This window comes from Oryza glaberrima, chromosome 3 (assembly GCF_000147395.1).
Source record: "Oryza glaberrima chromosome 3, OglaRS2, whole genome shotgun sequence".
Taxonomy (NCBI): domain Eukaryota; kingdom Viridiplantae; phylum Streptophyta; class Magnoliopsida; order Poales; family Poaceae; genus Oryza; species Oryza glaberrima.
Genome location: NC_068328.1, coordinates 21,696,650 through 21,715,642, shown reverse-complemented (window position 1 = coordinate 21,715,642; position 18,993 = coordinate 21,696,650). Strand labels below are relative to the sequence as shown.

The window sequence follows — 18,993 nt, the reverse complement described above, 5'->3', positions numbered from 1 at the left end:
TCTGAGTAATACATATTTCTATCTTTGCGGGTTCATTGTTTAGTATTCATACTAAGTACTCTAGTACTATGACTCTGGATAAAGAAGGAAATTCTTGTACAAGTATTAGAGTAGTAATTAATAACATAGACGTGGTGTCTAGGTTAGATATTACCTTTGTTTGTTGTGTATCCCACGGATTTGTCAGAGGTAGGCTGCAGGTGATGACAGCCCTAAATCCCTTCCTAGTAATCCTCCACATTCGAATACATCATGGAGCTATAGCCGGAACCAGCTGGCAGACCAGCAGGGGTCGGTGCCCGAAACAACAGATAGAAAACTACCTTCGCTTAGCTTAGATAATTAAAATACATAGAAAATCCTCTCTAGCCTGCCTAGCCTACCTATAGCTGTTGTCCTTGGATCATCTTAGCCTTAGATAGATTGTACACGTTTCCTGAGTTCGATATCCTTTTGGGGTCATCCGAAGGTGAAGTGCTACAGCGGTATTCCGTGCGCTTGTGGATTTATCTGTGGTCGTAAGAAATACCAACATTGCCGCCACCTGTCGCCGCCGATGCTCCTCCTCACCGGTGTCCATGCCGCCTGCCGCCGCCGCTCGCCCGCTGTGCCACCCACCCCCCGCCGCCAGCTTCCCGCTGACTAGGATTGTTGACCCTACATTTTTTTCCCACTTACATGTGGGTCCCACAAATTTAATTTTTAATTTTTGCTGACTAGTATGCCATGTCAGCAAAACCAGGCAAAAAATACTACCATGGGACCTCCTTTGAACGGTTTGTGTGAATTTAGAGGTAGACATTTCTGATTTTGTGGTTAAGGGATCTTAAAAAAACTCGCTGTTAAGTTGAGAGACCTCTGGTGAACTTATTCCAAATAATAAAGCTCATAAAAGCCGAAAAAAAACAAGCCCAACCAAGAAGCGGCCCGCTAAACTGCATGTTTCTCCAATCTATTGGACTCCGACGATGTTCGGTAGGAGTTGAGTAGGACCATGCGTCGACTCAAGTGGCAGTAGGTGGGGCCGCGGGTGGCTGCTCGCTCGTGCGCACCGGCCGCCCCCACCTCCAACCATGGCGTCATCCTCTTCCTCCTCCTCCTCCCCCTCTTCCCCCTTCTCTCCCTTCGCGCAACCACCACCCACCACCCCCCTCGCCGCCTAGTTCCCCCCACCTCCGCGCGCCACCCTCCCGCCCTCTCTCTCTCTCTCCGCCGGCGGTGGCGGCGGAGAGCGGCCCCATGTCGTCTCCTTCCACCTCCACGGCGGCGCTGCTGCTCGCCAGCGGGAGGCACCCGCGGCTCCAGTTCCAGTCCCTCCGCGCCCCCACCAAGCCCCCCTTCCACTTCCCCCACCTCCTCCTCCCCTCCCGCTCCTCCTCCCGCCGCTGCTGCTGCGTCCCCGTCCCCGCCCCCGGGGCGAGGTCCCGCGGCCTGCCCGCTCCCGTATCCGCCTCCGCGCTGCCCCTGCGGGTGACGCCTCCGCCCGGGGTGGAGGTGGAGGGTGGCGTGGGGAGGGCGGTGGCGGCGGCGGCGGCGGTGAGGAGGGTCGCGGTGGCGCTGGCGTGCGGCGCGCTTGCGGCGGCATGGTGCCACCGGGCGCTCGCGGTGGCGGGGGCGGCGGGAGCCGCAGGGGCATCTGGGGCGGTGGAGGCGGCGGCTGGGTTTGGCGGTATGGCACTGCGTGGTGGCTGGCCGAGGGTGCTGCAGATTCTGCAGCTGCTTAGAGAGCAGGGGATTATTCTCGCTGTGTTGCTTGGCCTCTCGGCGTTTTTCTCCATGGCTGAGACTTCCATCACCACGCTATGGCCTTGGAAGGTGCGTCTACCAACTATCAAGTGCCATGATACAAATTTGTTACACAATGTCTAATTGTTGCGTAACATCACTTCACTGGTTGAAAATTTGTTACACAATGTCTAATTGTTGCGTAACATCACTTCACTGGTTGATGGTGGTAACATAAGTCTAGCTAGATCAGTGATTGTGCGCAACTGGGCATAATGATGAAAATGATAGTATTTGGGGTTTGATTTTAAAATTTCCATGGTGAATTGAGCCATTTAGGTCGGAAGGACACGAGTTTACATGAGGAAGGTGGAAGCCGTACAAAAACATCTCTGATGTTGGTTTTGAGTGTTGACGGGTGGGTACTAGGCCATTAGGCATTACTCAACAAAGGGAGATTATGTGCATCAGATGAACAGTTTGTGCAGGGGCTTAGTTGCTTCCTGTGCTGGTGTTGTTGCATGATCCTGAGCTGGTACTGACCCTGTAAATATTTACCAGCTCCCAAAGTTTCTTTTGATGTATTTATGGTTTGAAAGAAATACATACAGTACACACCATACTAACATATGCACTACTTCAAACTGGATGCATGCACTGATACCCTTGTAATTGTCAGGGGAATGTGCACTGTCACAGTGTCACTGACTGCCCATGCTAATTCTTATTATTTTCTTTGTCCCAACAAACAATTAGTGTTCATCCAGTGGTAGGTCAAGTTATTTGCACATTTTAAGTTTAGTGCGGCTTTATCTTCACTCTTCAGGATCATGATTTAAGCTCTAGGTTCAGGTTTAGTAGGTAATAACATTAATTTAACATTGAGTTTTAAGCTTCTGTAATAATTTAGTTGTTACAATTTGGTCTTTGTGTCATCGTCTCCCAAATCAGCATGCTTTGGATGGACAAAATTTAATTGAATCCATTAGCAAGGCATATGACCATACTATTGAGTCCATAGTTTCATGTGTGCATCTCTGCTGGGATTATAGTTTGACATAACATCTTTTGTTGTTCCATGGCAAATGCATAAGTCCCCACCTTGTTTATCATCCATTAAACCCTGTTGGTTGATGGTAGTCCTTTTCATGTCTAAACAATTGATGCTTAGATTTGGCTTTCTGTTCCACTAGGTTCGTGAGTTGGCTGAAAAGGAACCTGAAAATGGTGTTTTCAGAATGCTCCGAAGTGATGTTACTCGCTTCCTGACAACCATACTCATTGGCACAACGTAATTTATTAAACTATGTGTTCTGCCATGTTTATTATATTTTTTTTCTATAATCCATATTATGTCATTGAGTTCAATCCATACCCACAATATGCCACTCACTGTGAGACAAACTTTTGGCCTTTTGGGTCTTGGAACCACACATTTGGAGATGCCAGTGGTGTATTGTGGACATTGGGTGTAATTCAGTGGCATAAATTGGATCCCTCCTTATTATTTTCTTCCTCACACTGGAATACTTCTGTATGAAAGTGTGGTCAACATTGGCGCAACAGCAATTGTTACTGAGGCGGCAACTGCAATGTTTGGTGAAGCAGGTGTCAGTGCAGCAACAGGCGTCATGACTGTATGTCGTCTCTTTTGCACTGATCTACTCATAATAAAAAATGTTCTCTTATGTTTATATGACGTCTAACTGTGGAGCCCCACCTTTTTTCAGGTCGCCATCTTACTTCTTACAGAAATCACACCCAAAAGTGTTGCAGTTCATAATGCTACAGAGGTTGCTAGGTTTGTTGTAAGGTGAGACAGATGTAAGCAGGACTTAGTTTCAAATATTTGTTGAAATAGCCTGCTTGTTAATACGATGTTTAATGCTGTATATCTATTGTAATGTATCAGACCAGTTGCATGGCTTTCATTGGTCCTGTATCCAGTTGGGCGAATTGTCACTTTTCTGTCCATGGGGATGCTACAGATTCTAGGCCTGAAGGGAAGAAGGTAGGCATACATAATACTGGCATTTAATGTATATTTTCTGCTTGTGTAGCATTGTTAATTGTTGTTCTTGATTAACTGAGTAACCATAACTTTAAAAATATGAGTAGCGTGTCCTTCATAAACAACTCCAACAGGTTACAAAAAGCTTCTTCCTTCATATTTTGCTATTGGTGTTAAACGTAACTAGGCAGGGATGTGAACGGCATGGGTGGTTCCACAAAATATGCACCAATATAAAAAGCCAAGTCGATCAAACTCATGTACAACAAGGATTCAAATATGGATTAACCGAATAGGTGGTTATCAGTTATCGTAAGTATTGGATATTTATATACTATATACACAACTATCACTATGATGGATTTGGATTCAACTGTATATTTTGAACCTAATATCTGTATGTGTATTGTTGTGCAATTTAAACATGTTCAGAACTCGAGGTGTGAAGATTTTTAAATAATCATCAGATTTTTTTTTAAAAAAAATTGGTAGGGTAGAGTTGATAATTTGTGTTTGGATTGGCGCCAATAAGAAACAAATTTATGGGTAATGCTGAAACATTTGGTAGGGCAAACTTTTGAGGGGATGTTTGGTATGGTTGCAAACCAAAATGGACGTACATTTTTTAAGGACACGGAATTCTGTGTGTTTTACACAATTTTTTTTTTCAGTGAACCATATGTTACTGAGGATGAACTGAAATTAATGTTACGAGGTGCAGAGTTGAGTGGCGCTATTGCAGAAGACGAACAGGTTAGATAATATCACAATAATTTCATGTATATATTTTGCTTACCTATGTTGTTGTTTATTGCCTTGATTATTATTAATTTTGTGAATTTGACTTATTTTTTGTATACTGGCCAGTGTGTGCACTTGTTACTGGAAGTTTATTTTCGTTATTGATGTCCATTTGTACTTTGAATTGGAGTTGCTATGTTGAAGTTTTACTGTTTGAAGTGGTAAACACCAAACACCATGATATACCAAAAGGATGTTATTTAGCTATTTTCATAATATGTGCTAGATCATTGCGCTTTCTTTCCTGGGAATGCACAAAAGACTTGCACACCTTTATATTAAGGAGTAAAGTTGACACAACACCCTGCTGCAAAACAACAGGCTGATGAAAAGAAAAAACACAGAAACACTAGGCAACTATCTGATCACAATGTGTTCTTTTTACTATTGTACCATCAGATGGTAACCTTTTATATGTTTTACCATGGGGCTCTTATTCATGGCTTGGAAAGCTTTCCACTGGTGATTGCATTTAATAAGGTTTATGTAGGCAACTTTCTAGTACATGCATATTCATACGTTCTGCATTGGGAGTTCTCATTCTACACTGCTCTTTGTCAAAGGATTGTTTAATCTTGAGTTCACTGACATAAGGAGGCAATAAATGTTCTCATTATCTATTATTATTTCTTCTATTGAAATGCTCCGAAAGAACGCTTCAAAAAGTAAAGTTAGATGAACACAAAGATATAAGTGCAATATGTTTTCTGTATTTCTGTATTGTACTATTCAGAATTTCTGATCCATCCCTGCTTGTACTGAACTCTTAGCTAGTTATTCTTGATCAGCTAAATTCAATGAGTGACATTTGTAACAGGATATGATCGAGAATGTACTAGAGATAAAAGATACACACGTCAGGGAGGTAATGACGCCTCTGGTGGATGTAGTTGCAATTGATGCTACCGCAACACTGATTGATTTCAAAAACTTATGGGAAACTCATCAGTACTCTAGGTATCTCAGCTGTGAACTTTTAGTATGCATCTTCAATTCTTGTTGTTGACATGTGCAGCTCTTACTTCCAGAGTTCCAGTGTTTGAGGAACGCATAGATAATATTGTTGGAATTGCTTACGCCATGGATATGCTTGAGTATGTTGAAGAGGTCTGTCTCTTGTTTACCATTTGAATTTTTAAAGTAGAAAAGGATGAGTAGGTGACTCTTATTTGTTCGGATTAAGGATTTTCTGAAGAAAGATGCATTTTGATTTGAAGGTTGAGAAGTTGAAGGAGATTACTGTGAAGGAAATTGCACATATGCCCACATACTTTGTTCCAGGTAAACTTTCACGAATGATACTCATTACAAAAATGTCCATTGATAAATCTAAAGGCAGATACAGAACATTACAAGTATTTGAGTACTGTCCTTTTTCAGCATCCATCTAACCTATTTATTTTCTATTTCAATGGATTTTTTCAAATCCAGATTTGTGTAGGGCATTGCATTCTTTATGTCTTAATGTTTCCTCTGGTCTACATGTCATATATGTAAAAATGTGATATTTTGTCTTGACAGATTCAATGTCTGTTTGGAACTTGCTAAGAGAGTTTCGCATCAGGCAGGTTCATATGGCAGTGGTCCTCAACGAATATGGTGGGACTATTGGTGTAAGATTTTTTTAACCAATCCTTTGTTCCTTGTACTTTCTCAAAATAGAATTGACTTTCTACTTATAGTTCTTATTATTGATTCCATTTATCATTGGTTATTTGAAGGGGATCTTTTAATTCATATTTGGTCAAATAACTGGAAATTCAATATTTTTAGCTCAACTTAGACACCTTTGCTCTTTCATGTTTTGTTGTTTGATAGGAAAATCATTTTGTTCTCTCCAATCTGCACAGTTCAGTTTCACCTGGTTTCTCTGAAATATAAAAATAAAGATTGTTTTCTCTTTTGTTTTGAACAAAACACCCCAGAGGAGTCCTCTGCTGTTATATGAAGATCTTTTTTTTGTTTTGCTTCACGAATTTGTTATATTATAACTAATGATTAGATGTTCCAAACTAGAGTAGTATCCAAACCAAGAAAGCAAGAATAAAATGGACTGTAGTATTCACAATCTAGCTGACAAGGCAAGAATAAACAAAATGAGGGTGTAACAGGGATGAACCAACCTGATTGCAGAAAGAGGGCAGGTTCTGGTTTACGTGACAGTAACTGCCTGACTGTAGTTGGTTTTATGAACCTTGCTTGCCAGCATTTTGATGGGACAGTGAGTGGTCTGTATATTCGGAACCGCAGATGTGTGGCAATATTTGGAGGGAGGATTGACAATTTTCCACACTCATCTTTGGCAATTGAGGATTTTCCACTACATATATCCTTGTCCCACATGTCATATCAGTGGCAAATTCTCAATTGCCAACTATCAGGAGTGGCAGAGCCTTGTATCCCAATATTATTGACATTATTTTTAGGTTGTGTTATATATCCATAGTTTATTGTCAATTTTTATATGCAAATACCTCTTGCAAGTTGTAGGGTCAAACGTGTTTACTCTTTACAACGATCTGAAATCAAAATCATTAAACATCTTTACAGCACAAATACATTCAGCAACTATTACTCTATATTGTACTTGTTGGGAATTAAACATGCCTTCTGGATGAAACTCAGTTTTATTATAAGATTTCCTATTTCATTAAATAATTATTCACACTCTTGCACCAGCTTTGTCCTATGTTCTGTGAATAATCAGAAACAGCTTCTGTTCATTACTTATCCCATGCATCTCTTACTTTCGGAAGTCTCTCTGACTAGTGACTACTGCTAAAAAATTGCAGATTGTAACATTAGAAGATGTTGTGGAAGAAATAGTTGGAGAAATCTTCGATGAGAATGATTCAAAGGTTGGCTATTTCAGTGGTCCTTTTGATTTAAATTTTACAATTCAGAGTCTAATGCCATTTACCACACGCTGTATGGAAGTGATATTTGATTTCTGCTTTTCTTTTCTCTGATCACACTAATCCCTCCATCTGTGTAGCAAATCAAATGCTAATCATCTTGTATAAGGATTTCATGAGAGAAAGAAAACTTAAAAAGCACACATGCTATTATGACTTTGTGAACATTCTTATAATCACTGCAGTAGTACAACTTTCAAGCTCTTAGTATTTATGTGTTTGCATTGTCTTAAGAGTTAGTGTGTTCCATAATTAGCCTTATTAATTAGATCCTGGTCAGTTACATCCCGGTTTGATGGAAATCATCCAGCAACTATCTAGTGCCAATTCTTATAATTAATACTACCTCCATCCCAAAATGTTTCTATTTCTAGCACAGTACATTGTCCCAAAATGAATCTATTTCTCCACCTACCTCCTCAACCAATCACAACCATTCTCCTTCACCTACTTTCTCTTTTCAACCAATCACAACCTTTCTTCAATCATTCCCACCTACTTTCCTAATACTTGTGCCAATCTAAACAATGCTTACATTTTGGGATGGAGGAAGTACTATGTAATGGTGGGAATCAACTGGCATCATGAAGAATCATTCTGAATTAACATAACTCAAGAGTATCATAAAAACTTGGCATTGAAGTTGTCAAACTGGCAGGGATGAAGTGCTCTGCCTCTGCTACTGTTTGAGCTATAACTGCCTGATTCTTGCCAGTTCTTTTAGTTTTAAGTCATAACAACATATTGCATTTAGTAGACCATGATCCATTTTGCTACTCTTTTGCTTAAGTAGACAGTTGTACCCATTTCCTTATGCTACTATGTTTTTACCTTTGCAGGAGGAAATCCAGAAGAAAACAGGTTATATAGTGATGCTGGATGACGGAACATTTGACGTTGATGCAAATACATCAATAGACCACCTATCTGAAGAACTTGGTGTTAAAATACCAGAGGTGTTATTTCTTGTTTGGTCTTTGCTTTTTCTACAGTTGCTGTTTACTTCTACAGTCACTATAAGTGTTATTTTGGACATTGCCATGGCAATCAAATTGGAATCTTGGTCACCAACATATCTTGAAAATCTAGCAAAAAATATTATATTTTATTTTCCAAGGCAAAATCATTTATATGATCGTTATAAATAATATTCAAATAATTTAACTAAATGTTCCCATGGTGACACATTTCTCACTGGAGTTAACTATATGTGCTCCAAGGGTAAATAAATGCATTTTCCACATATCATATGCAACTTGATATATTCGAATCAGTTCATCCCATATTTCCATATGTAAGGCCTATCTCCTGTGGCTGTTCCTTCTTATTCTTGAATATGAAATCCTGTTAATCATTATAATATCAATTTCAAGAGTTATCTTGAACACATCAAGTTTGTCTCGAGCTAATTCCTGAGGATTGAGTGCTTCTTCATTTACTTAACAGAGCTGATTGAGTGCTTTGAGATTTCTTCTGAATTGTCAATAACACATCTTGCTAGGTGTTAGCTTTAGAATGATATATGCCACTTGGCTTATATTAAGCATAGTTTTCTTAAGTGGAATGTGCTACTGCAATCACCATATGCTGGATATGAGGTTCACTTGGAATTTGGAAATGCATTTGTTTGCAGGGTCATCAGTATGAGACGGTGTCTGGTTTTGTCTGTGAATCCTTTGGTTATATACCAGAAGAAGGTGGGAAAATGCTAGTTATACTCGAAAAGGATAACAGAGAAGAAAATGATGAATATAAAGAAGAAGGATCTGATAACCAAGATGATAAAGAAAGAACTCAGGCTTATGAACTTGAGGTAAGTGGTACAATCCTCTGTTTACAATTTGTTTGCAGCAGGGTCAGACACTAGGTCTCTAGTAGAGATGTATATTAGCTAGTGTTTCTAAGATCGTTCTAGATTTTTTTTTTTTTTGCCAACACCATCCTGGATTATGTTTGCCAAGTCCTCCGACTAGAAACAATGATGAATAATCGCTATATACACCCCTAGGGTCTTTACTTCCTACATGATTTAAAATGATTGTTGGTATAATGCAAGCTTAAGGACCTTGTGAAATGATTACACTGGCTTAGTTTTTTGTCCACCACAGCCTATTATTTGAATGTATGAGCCAACATTACCCTAGATGTTTTATTCTGCATATAAGGAAAACAAAGAGCAATAAACAGATCTAGAGCTACTTTCTAGAAATGGCCTTTATTTTTTTTTAAAAAAAATTGTAGGGTACAATTTTTTTCTCGAACGCAGGAGAACTGCTTGTCATTTTGTTAAAGAAGAACATACGGGATACAACACCAAACACACACACACACACACTCCAGCCCATATACATACATAAGACGTTTTCTAACTTCACACCAGACTTTAGAAAACAACCAAAATAGGAACTCGGGTTGATGTTCCTAGCTACTTTGGTTGTTCATATCATTTCATCATGTAGGATACATTTTATAACTTTTTTTTTGTAAGCAGAGATGAACATCTCCTGCATCTATATTTTTTTAGTGATTTTTTTCCAAGCCCGGAATGGTTTCTAATGCATTTGGATGCACAAATGTCATCCAACAAAATTGGCTTATGTTATTTGTGTCATGTCCAAAACTTCCTTTGGTGATTCATTTCCATTTTGTTCACGTTCTATTTGTACTACTTTGCCTTTTAAATACCTTTCTATTTCTACATAGGATGAAATGTTCAGTTATGTGTTCTGATAATTTGTTTTTCATTTTTTTGCTTTATTTGAAAATAGTTAATATGAGTTCAGTACTTCAGTTATTAACCTGAACATAGCATTAATAAAGGCAATGGAATAATCAATATTACCACCTCAAGGTTGGGGTAAGTTTCAGGTTTTGACTGAACCTCATGAACTGCACAATTGGATATCTTTACTCCTGAACTTTTGGAACCAGAGCACTTAGACCTTCATGGTGGTCTTACCTCCAAAACACACACTCACTATACATAACTTTAGAAAAATTTGGAAGTACACAGGGAGTACAAAGGCCATAGGTGAACAGTCTCAGACAATGTTCTGCTTACGGCGGAATTTCAAAACTACATCAGCAAGGTGGTGTGACCTGAATCATCAAGAACCAGCTGAAGGTCAAACCTTGTTTCCTTTGTGTCAGCTCGGATCCATACACTGGCCTCTTTGGTTCCTTATCCCAGTGCAAGGGTCGTGGTGTCTCGTGGCAAACAGGTTTTGGGGCATGGACTTAAGTTATTGTTCCGTGGTTTGGTTCTTCAAGACCACACTAGGATCCCCTTATGAATACAGTTGTGAAGTTCATCCCACATGGGACATCGTCCAAGATGTCTCCCTCTGGATGTTCTCCACCGTATCCTAAAGTCAGGGGTGGAGGAAGGATGAGACAGCAGGGGGAGCTGTGGCTGAAGAGGGGGCTGCTGCCGAGAGCTGTCATTTGGAGTGAAGGCATGAGAATGTGGGGCTTTGTAGGGTAGTTGTCAATCTCATGATATTTGTCTGTTTAATGCAATTTGCTAAATAACTAGTGACCTACAGATTACCTTTCTTCTTTGATCCATAATTTTAGCAACCCATGGACCATGTCCTTGTCATAGGTTCCCTCGTGCTATGCACTGTAAAATAATCTTGGCACATCATGCAACTATACCTGGCTGGCCTAACCAATCCCACTTGGCCATCAGCCTACAATCTCTGCTTACCAAATCTGGCTAGAGTTTAGAGTTCATGAAAATGGAAAATTTGTCAAACTCATTGCACCTTTTGAATTATTTATCCACCATATATATAAAAAATGGACCATACTGCTCAATCACCATGTCTGCTTTTGGTACCCCTATTTTGGTTCACCATGTCCAAAATAATAGTTTCTTCAAACTCATCTTACATATCAATAGACTTGTAGTTGCATATGCTTTATATGCTTAGGGTCAAATCCGGGGAAAACATGAAAAATTGAGAAAAAAAAAAGTTGAGAAAAAAGAAAGGTAGCTGGATTTGATGATTTTTGTGTGAATTTTAACCAGTGCCCCTTCTGCTGTCTGACCTAGTTCAGGTTTCCAAAAACCCTGTGAGAACGTTTACTTCAGTTGATTTATTTAGCTTTTATTCAAGGTTGTATTTATTGGGTTATGTCACCACTTTCTTTTCAGTTGGAAGATATTTATTGTGTTCATGCCTATTCTGTGTACATAGCCCACAATAAAGCTGTTTTTTTCCAGTACTCATTTCTTTCTCTTTTTTTTATTTTGCTTTTTTTTTTTACAGTCCCTGAGCTGTGACTTACAATTATTATTTTTCCAACTTTAGATCACTCGAATTTATAAAGTATAATACTATTTTCATATATCCATATTCTATAATTTTAAGCATAACACATGATGTAAGGTGTCAACTATCAAATGAAAAGGAGTAATATGAAAAGTAACATGGTTCTAGGAAACAACTAACTTCTTGTTTGTTTTTTTTTACCTATTACACTTATGTTCTCTAGATAACAATATAATAAAACAGTTGAATTACTAAAACTGTATGAAGGCAAATCCATGTATAATGTATATTTGTCTTCAGGAAAAAAAAAGGAAACATACCAACATACTTAATCTCTAGTCAGGCTGGACTAAGTTCCAAAGCTTGCATATTTTTCACATGTTTAGTAAACATTGTTTACCACAAGAGTAGTTGCCCAATTATGCTTGCCATATTTTTTTTCACCCCTACCATTTCCTTACTAGGGAAAGTGGATTTTAAATATTCTATTTATGCAGGGATATAAAGTAGTACAATTATCTTGCTCAAGATCGTATTATTTAAATATTTTTTTATTTTCTAATAAATAACTCAAGAAAAAAGAGCTGGTAGCAGAATAATCACAACACTTTTCATTGACGTTTTGTACAGAACTTTGATTTAGTTGTCTCCAGATCTTTTTTTTTTTTGGTGCAGTTAGCAATCCTTCTTAGGAATCTGAAGCTTCCTCAGTTGTGCTTTAACTTGCATCATGTTCTGCTTACTAATTACTCCCTCCGTCCCTAAATATTTGACGCTGTTGACTTTTTTAAACATGTTTGACTGTTCGTCTTATTGAAAAACTTATATGAAATATGTAAAACTATATGTATACATAAAAGTATATTTAACAATGAATCAAATGATAGGAAAAGAATTAATAATTACTTAAATTTTTTGAATAAGACGAACGGTCAAATATGTTTAAAAAAGTCAACGACGTCAAATATTTAGGGACGGAGGGAGTATAATTTTTGGCACCTTTTCTAAATCTCTGACCTCCCTTGCAGATACTAGAAGCTAATGCAAGAAAGGTTGGCAAAGTCCGTTTCAAGCCAATTAGCAGCGAATGTGTAGATGTTGACAGCAAGGGTGTTAACCGGATGATTTCGAAAAAGATCATCAAACGGAAGAAACAGAACCCTGGTGATTCTTCCGATAGCGATGATGAGGAGTGTACTGATACATCAGAAAATGGTTGCCCTGCAGAGCTACTCTACTACTCAGACGATAACAGTGCCCAATTGGAAGATGCTGGCAATTCAGCGGCGACAAGGTAACAGGGAAACAACCAGCACAATCTTACTACTGGCAATAATTACAACTCACCACCCTCCTGCCCCTTGTTACAAAACCAAAGAAGAAGAGAAACATACTAGGCTACCAAAAACAACTAGAGCAGCAACACTGGTGGATACTTGGAAGGTTAACAGCTTAGGATAGCAATTTTAGTAGCAGTAGTAGTAATCTAGAGGTGCAGTGAGGTGTCGACATCAACTTCACTGGATACATGCTTGTAGGCCTTACTAGGCCACAGGTCCACGGCGAGCGAGTCACCACGGAGCTGGAAGGTTTTGAATTCACAGTCGATGGTGGCCGGCATGACCGGAAGTAAGGTAGCAGCAGCCATGTCACGCAGAGGCCTGCATGGATACAACAGCTCCGGATGGAAGAACCATTTCACCGGCACTTCCCTCGGAGCAGCCGTGGCTACGACGACGGCCGCAGCGCCACTGTGGGAGCGGTCGGAGCGGGGAGGGAGCATCTGGATGAGCCTCTCCTCCCGCTCCTCCTTGATCCTCTCCAGCTCCCTGAACCTCTGCTGCAGCAGCGCGATGGAGGAGAACATGACGGCGCCGTCGTTGCTCTGCATCCCCATCTCTCCTCGGACGATGATTGGCCAAAAACAACTGTATGATCAAAGGAACTCACTCTCTCCTCTCTTTGAGTTTCCGTTTGTCTGGCTACTTTGCCGTATGTGCTTTGGTGGTGGGGGTTCTGTTGTTTGAGGGGGGGTAGTAGTGGTGGTGGTAGTGTAGTGGGCATGTGCCTATTTATAAGCAGCAAGTTTTTGTCTTGGGGCAGATTGTCGTCTTGTGGTCGTGCTGCAACTTGTTTCAATTCTCTCTTCCATTATGCGATGGTGCGATGTTATGGGGCTGGTAGAAAAAACTACTCGCTCACTCACTCTATCCCCCCATGAGAGAGAATCTGGGAGTAGGAGAGGAGAGGAGAGAATGTGTCACGTTTTCCAAGAAAGAGAGAGAGGCGTGCAGGTGAGCGAGAAAGCGAGTAGTAGGATGCATAGGAGCATAGGAGAGAGTCCAAGGAAACTGGGCGTGGACGTTTGTGGTTGTGCCGTTTGTGTAGGTTGGAATCGAGTCGTGTTTTGGGGGGGTCGGCATGATTGCGCCCTGTCTGTCTCCCCTGTCGCCTTTTTCTTCTCTCTTGGCTTGGCTAGTGCCTGCTGCAGCCTGCATGCAGCAGCAGAGCGCTTTTCTCCTAAACACTGCTCCTATCATCGGAACACCCAGATGATGTACGCTGCCCGGAGGAGCGTCCTACATACCCCCTACTCCTCCGTGCTTTTGCCGTAGTGGCCCTGTGGGTTCTGGTTCCGTTTGGTTCTAGCCCTCTCCTAGGTCCTGCGTTTATGTGTAAATATAGGTAGATCGTCAAGGGGAGTACTACGCATGTAGGGTAAGGTGAGATGCACAGTAAGATCCAGCGGCGACAACTGTGCGTGCCATGAGCCATGGGCCGGTGTCTTGGTGTGAATTATGCGTGGGGAGTGTTGGGAGTCTTGGGCGCAGAAAGTCTCCGGTTGAATTTGCTTTCTTTAGGAGCGCACTGCTGACTGCTGCTGTTTCAAGTTTGAACCTTGTGAATTTTTGAGTAATTGACGCAACTCATGCGTCCTTTTATCGAATATTTGCAATTTATTGAAAATTCGGACTTTGCAAATCATCGAATATGTGCTCCAGTACAACGCATCTACATTGACCAGAGTGCCAATTATATGTTTCGATCGCATGAAACGATGTGTATGCTGATTTAGAACAAACAGAGATGTTATTTATCAAAGCTTTCATCAAAATGCAGCCAGTACAGACCGATATATATATATATAGAACTGAGCACCACCCAAGCACTCTGATTACCTATCCCGTAAATTTGCCATCTTTTTATGAATGTTGAAAGGGGCGCAGATGCTCTTTTTGATCAAAATTTTGTTTCTCTTGTCTGTAAAATAACATTTAAAGAAGAACCGACAATATTCCAACAGTGTATTATATAAATAATGATAAATGTGTAACATTTTCCAATAAGGCGCAGATATTGTGAGGTTATGAGGGTATAAATTTTGTAACTAAGGTGTAACACTTCTCAAGGTGATAATCTATATATGCTCAACCATTTGTACCAATTTATCCACCCATCTTGACACATGCATGCCCACACTCTCCTTTCCACACACAAAATAAAAGGCCCAAACTCTCCATGCTCGAATCATGTTGAAGCTGGCTTAAGTAACACCAATGGAGCTCACCTGGCAGCAGTTATCTAATCTCGCTGTCTCAGTGAAGATATCAGCAGCCTTATCCTGTGCTGGCCTTAAAGTAATCACGCCTGAATGCACAGTCATGTCAGAATCCACTGTGCGATGTCTCTCTTGATTTGCTTCCTACCTATGGCTTAAATGTTACCACTAATTTTTTACTCGCTCCGAACAAAGAACCAACACATATTATCTGCTGGTAATTCTCATCCCAGCTACGGACGATCCTGGCCGTACGTACCGCGACCTATTCTTTCGATGCCTCAATTTTTTTACTGCAAGTGCCGCTTCCATTCCGATCCTCCTCCTGGCTGCAAATTTGCATTGGAGACCGTGGATAGATAGTTAAACAGGGAATAACCTGTTTATTACGGCCAGATCGGTGATGTCCGAAGAAAAAGGGGTCAGAGAGATTCGGGCAATAGTTTATTCACATCTGCGTACGTTTGATCCCTTCAAGACAATGATCCTGCAACAAACATGCTTTGATTATTTTAACAACTTTCTGATGAACATCGGAGCGACATACAGATAGAATGTGCGTACTAGTTTTAGAAGATCGACGACAGATATATACTCCTATGTATAGAGAATGAGAATGTGTGAGGTAGGAGTATATATACAACACCTTCTCTCTGTCTCTTACTTTCTCCCTCTACAATGTGTATATGAAACTAGTAAAGTGGATGTGTAGCAAGGTATGGTGGTAAATAAACAAAGGGCGGCTGGTGCTGCTGCTGCATCGACGACGATATTCCCTTGTCGTGGACTGGATGGACGCAAATGGCATGCGTGCACCTGCAGCAGAGGAGAGGCCTCTCTCCTCTCACACGTCTCCATCACTCGCTCTCGCCCGCTTGCAGCGCTTGCTCTCCTCGCTTCGCTGCATGCCTCGCGCGTCGTCGTCTACCTCTAGCTTCCTCTCTGCAAAGTGCATGCGAGATGCAACGCTCGCTGCTGCAGAGCGGCCGATCGGTCGATCGATCGGTGACGCCCGTTGGGCTTTCGCTGCTCCCTAAAGCGAGCACCGGCCGCTCTCTCTTTCTTTCTTTCTTTCTTTTCCGATGGCTTTCCGGACTTTTGCTCTTTTTTTTTTCTCATCTCATGCATGCTGCATTGCCTTTAATTTCCTTTTTACGTTTTGTTGTTGTTTTCTCTGGTGGATATATATATGTATAATTTTTTTGATCCTTCTTTCGCGGGCGCAGACACTGTCTCCAGTACAAACGCTAGAGGACGACGAGCCAAAAGAAAAAGAAAAAGGAGCAAGAGAGATGAGAAGCAAAATATTAATGGCCGGCCGGCCTGGCCGTGTGTTGTGTTGTACTGATCATTGCACATCGCCCTGTCTGCCATGCATTTTACTGCACCTGGCCTATGTCACTACACTTACCAGCCGCTTGCTCGATCGATCCTACGTGCGTACGTACGTACGCGTGCTGCGCTGTGCTTGTAAGACGGACATGCATGACTAGCATTGACTAATGCATGCAACCGCTTTACATACGGGTCCATCGCTGTCCAGTAATCACACCAGACATTTTTTCTTCAAAAATGTAGCTATCGGTAAAGAGCTTTGCTAACTGCTATATATTCTTGCTTATAGAGTTTTAGTTCGTCACCTGACTGAACCTGATACGGGTCTAGGTATATATCAAGCATTTTTGTGATGACATGTGGTGAACATTCTTTTTCTTTTTTTAAGACTTGGATGCATTCAAACATAGATGCAGTATTTGTAGTAATAGTATCTCCAGCTTAGATGCAGACTACACAAATTTCTTTATGCATGCACGGATGGTTGCATATTGAAATTAACCAACTAAGCTTACTAATTCCATTTTTTTTAAAAAAAATTCCAACAATGTTGGCAAACATGGACAACACTAGCTAGTAGCTTCTTTTTTAATGAGATCTACCTGCAGGGAAAAAATAGCTACTAGCCCTGAAGCCACATCATATATATATAATATATTTTTTCCATACATTTCTTGCATATGTCGTACACAATAATGTGATAGCAAACACACAGTAAATTCTCACCTAAAAGATCATCGCTTTTTGTTTGCCTTTATATAAAAGTGAAAGGTGATGGATAGCTTGTTCAAGGCTCGAGAAGGATGTGTGTATGTGTAGTTGGTGGGTGTGGGGTCTGACGACGATCCAGAGTGGAGTTATTACTGGAGTACCATACCTACCTAGTAGGAGCGCTTGCATGCATGCGATGATAGATCGATATGGATCGAGGGCCAATGAATGGATGGAACCGATATGATGATAAGAGTGACCATGCATGCATGGACAAATCAGAAGTGTGCATGGCACGTACAGCTTGGTGTTAGCATTGCACCATGGGATGCTTCTGCGTGTGGGCACTGTACATGTGAGACAGCTCGGTAAGTACGACACTGGACAAGCTGCCTAATAAGCTAGCTATGTCCAACTGTAGCTCATGGCGCCATTAGGTTAGAGAGAGAGAGGGAGTTAATATATATATATATATATATATATATATATATATATATATATGTCCTAGCTATGTACGTACATACATACGCTTCTGCTTGATCAGATACGAATGATTCTTTGACCATATGCACGCGTAGAACCTGTAGTGATCTGTATGTTTGCTATTGCTTGTGCTTGTCCCTTTTGACAAAAGCAAGCATTTTCTTATACAATATATGTTCTGGAGTAGCCCGTACGAGTGTTAACGACAGACATATGCCAAATGTGAATGCATGCATGCAACATGCATTATCTAGTACAATTTCATTGGCTACCGGTTAATTTTTTAAAAATAGAGAAAATCGATTACACTACTACAAGGATTTTTCCGTGCGGATGAAATCGATTTTCGCGTGCAGAAGATTCGACCGTCTGGAAGAAATCGTCTGCGAAAATGCGTGATTTTTTCGTGTGGGCGATGCACCCGCACGGGAAAATCGATTTTCGCGTGCTGCCCGCACGGGAAAATAAAAAATCGAAACAAAAAAAAGAAAAAACAAACCCTAACCCTAATCTAGCCGTCGCCGCCGGCACTGCCACCCTAGCCGTGGCCCGCCGCCGTAATTGATATTAGGTAAGAGTCCATCTATAAATACAATATGGAAATATCTAAAATTCCAGTTAAGAAGAATCCGATTAGAATACAATGTAATAGGAAAAAAAGCCACGACGTTCACTCTCACGGGTTAGAAAATCCCATATTAACCAAAAAACAAAAAAAAAGATTAGACAAAGGAAAAAAAAGAAAAAATCTACACCATTAGATCATAATATATCTAGATCGTAAAGTCTAGATCTGCTATAAAAAGAAAAAAATACACCTTTAGATCATAATATATATAGATCGTAAGGTCTAGACCGTTCTATCATAATATACCTAGATCGTAAGGTCTAGATCTGCTATAGAAAAGAAAAATCTACATTTTTAGATCATAATATATCTAGATCGTAAGGATTAGATTTTGATGCGTCAGCGAGTCAAACAAAACATAAACAGCCACTTGGACCTCTACACCATTAGATCATACACATTTAACAACAAAAAATCCTACTAGAAATAATGTAAAAAGAGCCTTGAAATAAGGCACAGAACAAATTGCACATCATATATATTCATGTGGTCATTGGTTAATCTTCTCCATAATCATAGATAATATAGATTGGTACAGATAATAATAG

The 18,993-nt window shown here is 40.4% G+C and overlaps 2 protein-coding genes across 2 annotated transcripts; one reads left to right on the top strand and one right to left on the bottom strand.

The window, feature by feature from the left end:
• The first annotated feature begins 1,066 nt into the window (after nucleotides 1-1,066).
• Nucleotides 1,067-13,032, top strand: LOC127766818 (DUF21 domain-containing protein At1g55930, chloroplastic-like). The gene is made up of 14 exons (XM_052291971.1): nucleotides 1,067-1,815; nucleotides 2,919-3,016; nucleotides 3,269-3,362; nucleotides 3,456-3,538; nucleotides 3,638-3,736; nucleotides 4,408-4,489; nucleotides 5,355-5,494; nucleotides 5,566-5,644; nucleotides 5,755-5,818; nucleotides 6,059-6,150; nucleotides 7,330-7,395; nucleotides 8,292-8,408; nucleotides 9,086-9,265; nucleotides 12,758-13,032. Exons 1-14 carry the CDS (start codon nucleotides 1,240-1,242, stop codon nucleotides 13,025-13,027), a joined length of 2,040 nt encoding a protein of 679 aa, XP_052147931.1. The 5' UTR covers nucleotides 1,067-1,239; the 3' UTR covers nucleotides 13,028-13,032.
• LOC127766819 (uncharacterized) lies at nucleotides 13,032-13,792 on the bottom strand. The gene has a single exon (XM_052291972.1). It carries the CDS (start codon nucleotides 13,624-13,626, stop codon nucleotides 13,216-13,218), a length of 411 nt encoding a protein of 136 aa, XP_052147932.1. The 5' UTR covers nucleotides 13,627-13,792; the 3' UTR covers nucleotides 13,032-13,215.
• Between the last annotated feature and the right edge of the window lie 5,201 nt (nucleotides 13,793-18,993).

Coding starts and splice junctions, on each gene's coding strand:
- LOC127766818 (XM_052291971.1), top strand. CDS start 1,240: ATGTCGTCTCCTTCCACCTCCACGGCGGCGCTGCTGCTCGCCAGCGGG. Junction 5,645..5,754: donor TGCTTGAGTATGTTGAAGAG/GTCTGTCTCTTG, acceptor TTTGATTTGAAG/GTTGAGAAGTTGAAGGAGAT. Junction 6,151..7,329: donor AATATGGTGGGACTATTGGT/GTAAGATTTTTT, acceptor AAAAAATTGCAG/ATTGTAACATTAGAAGATGT.
- LOC127766819 (XM_052291972.1), bottom strand. CDS start 13,626: ATGGGGATGCAGAGCAACGACGGCGCCGTCATGTTCTCCTCCATCGCG.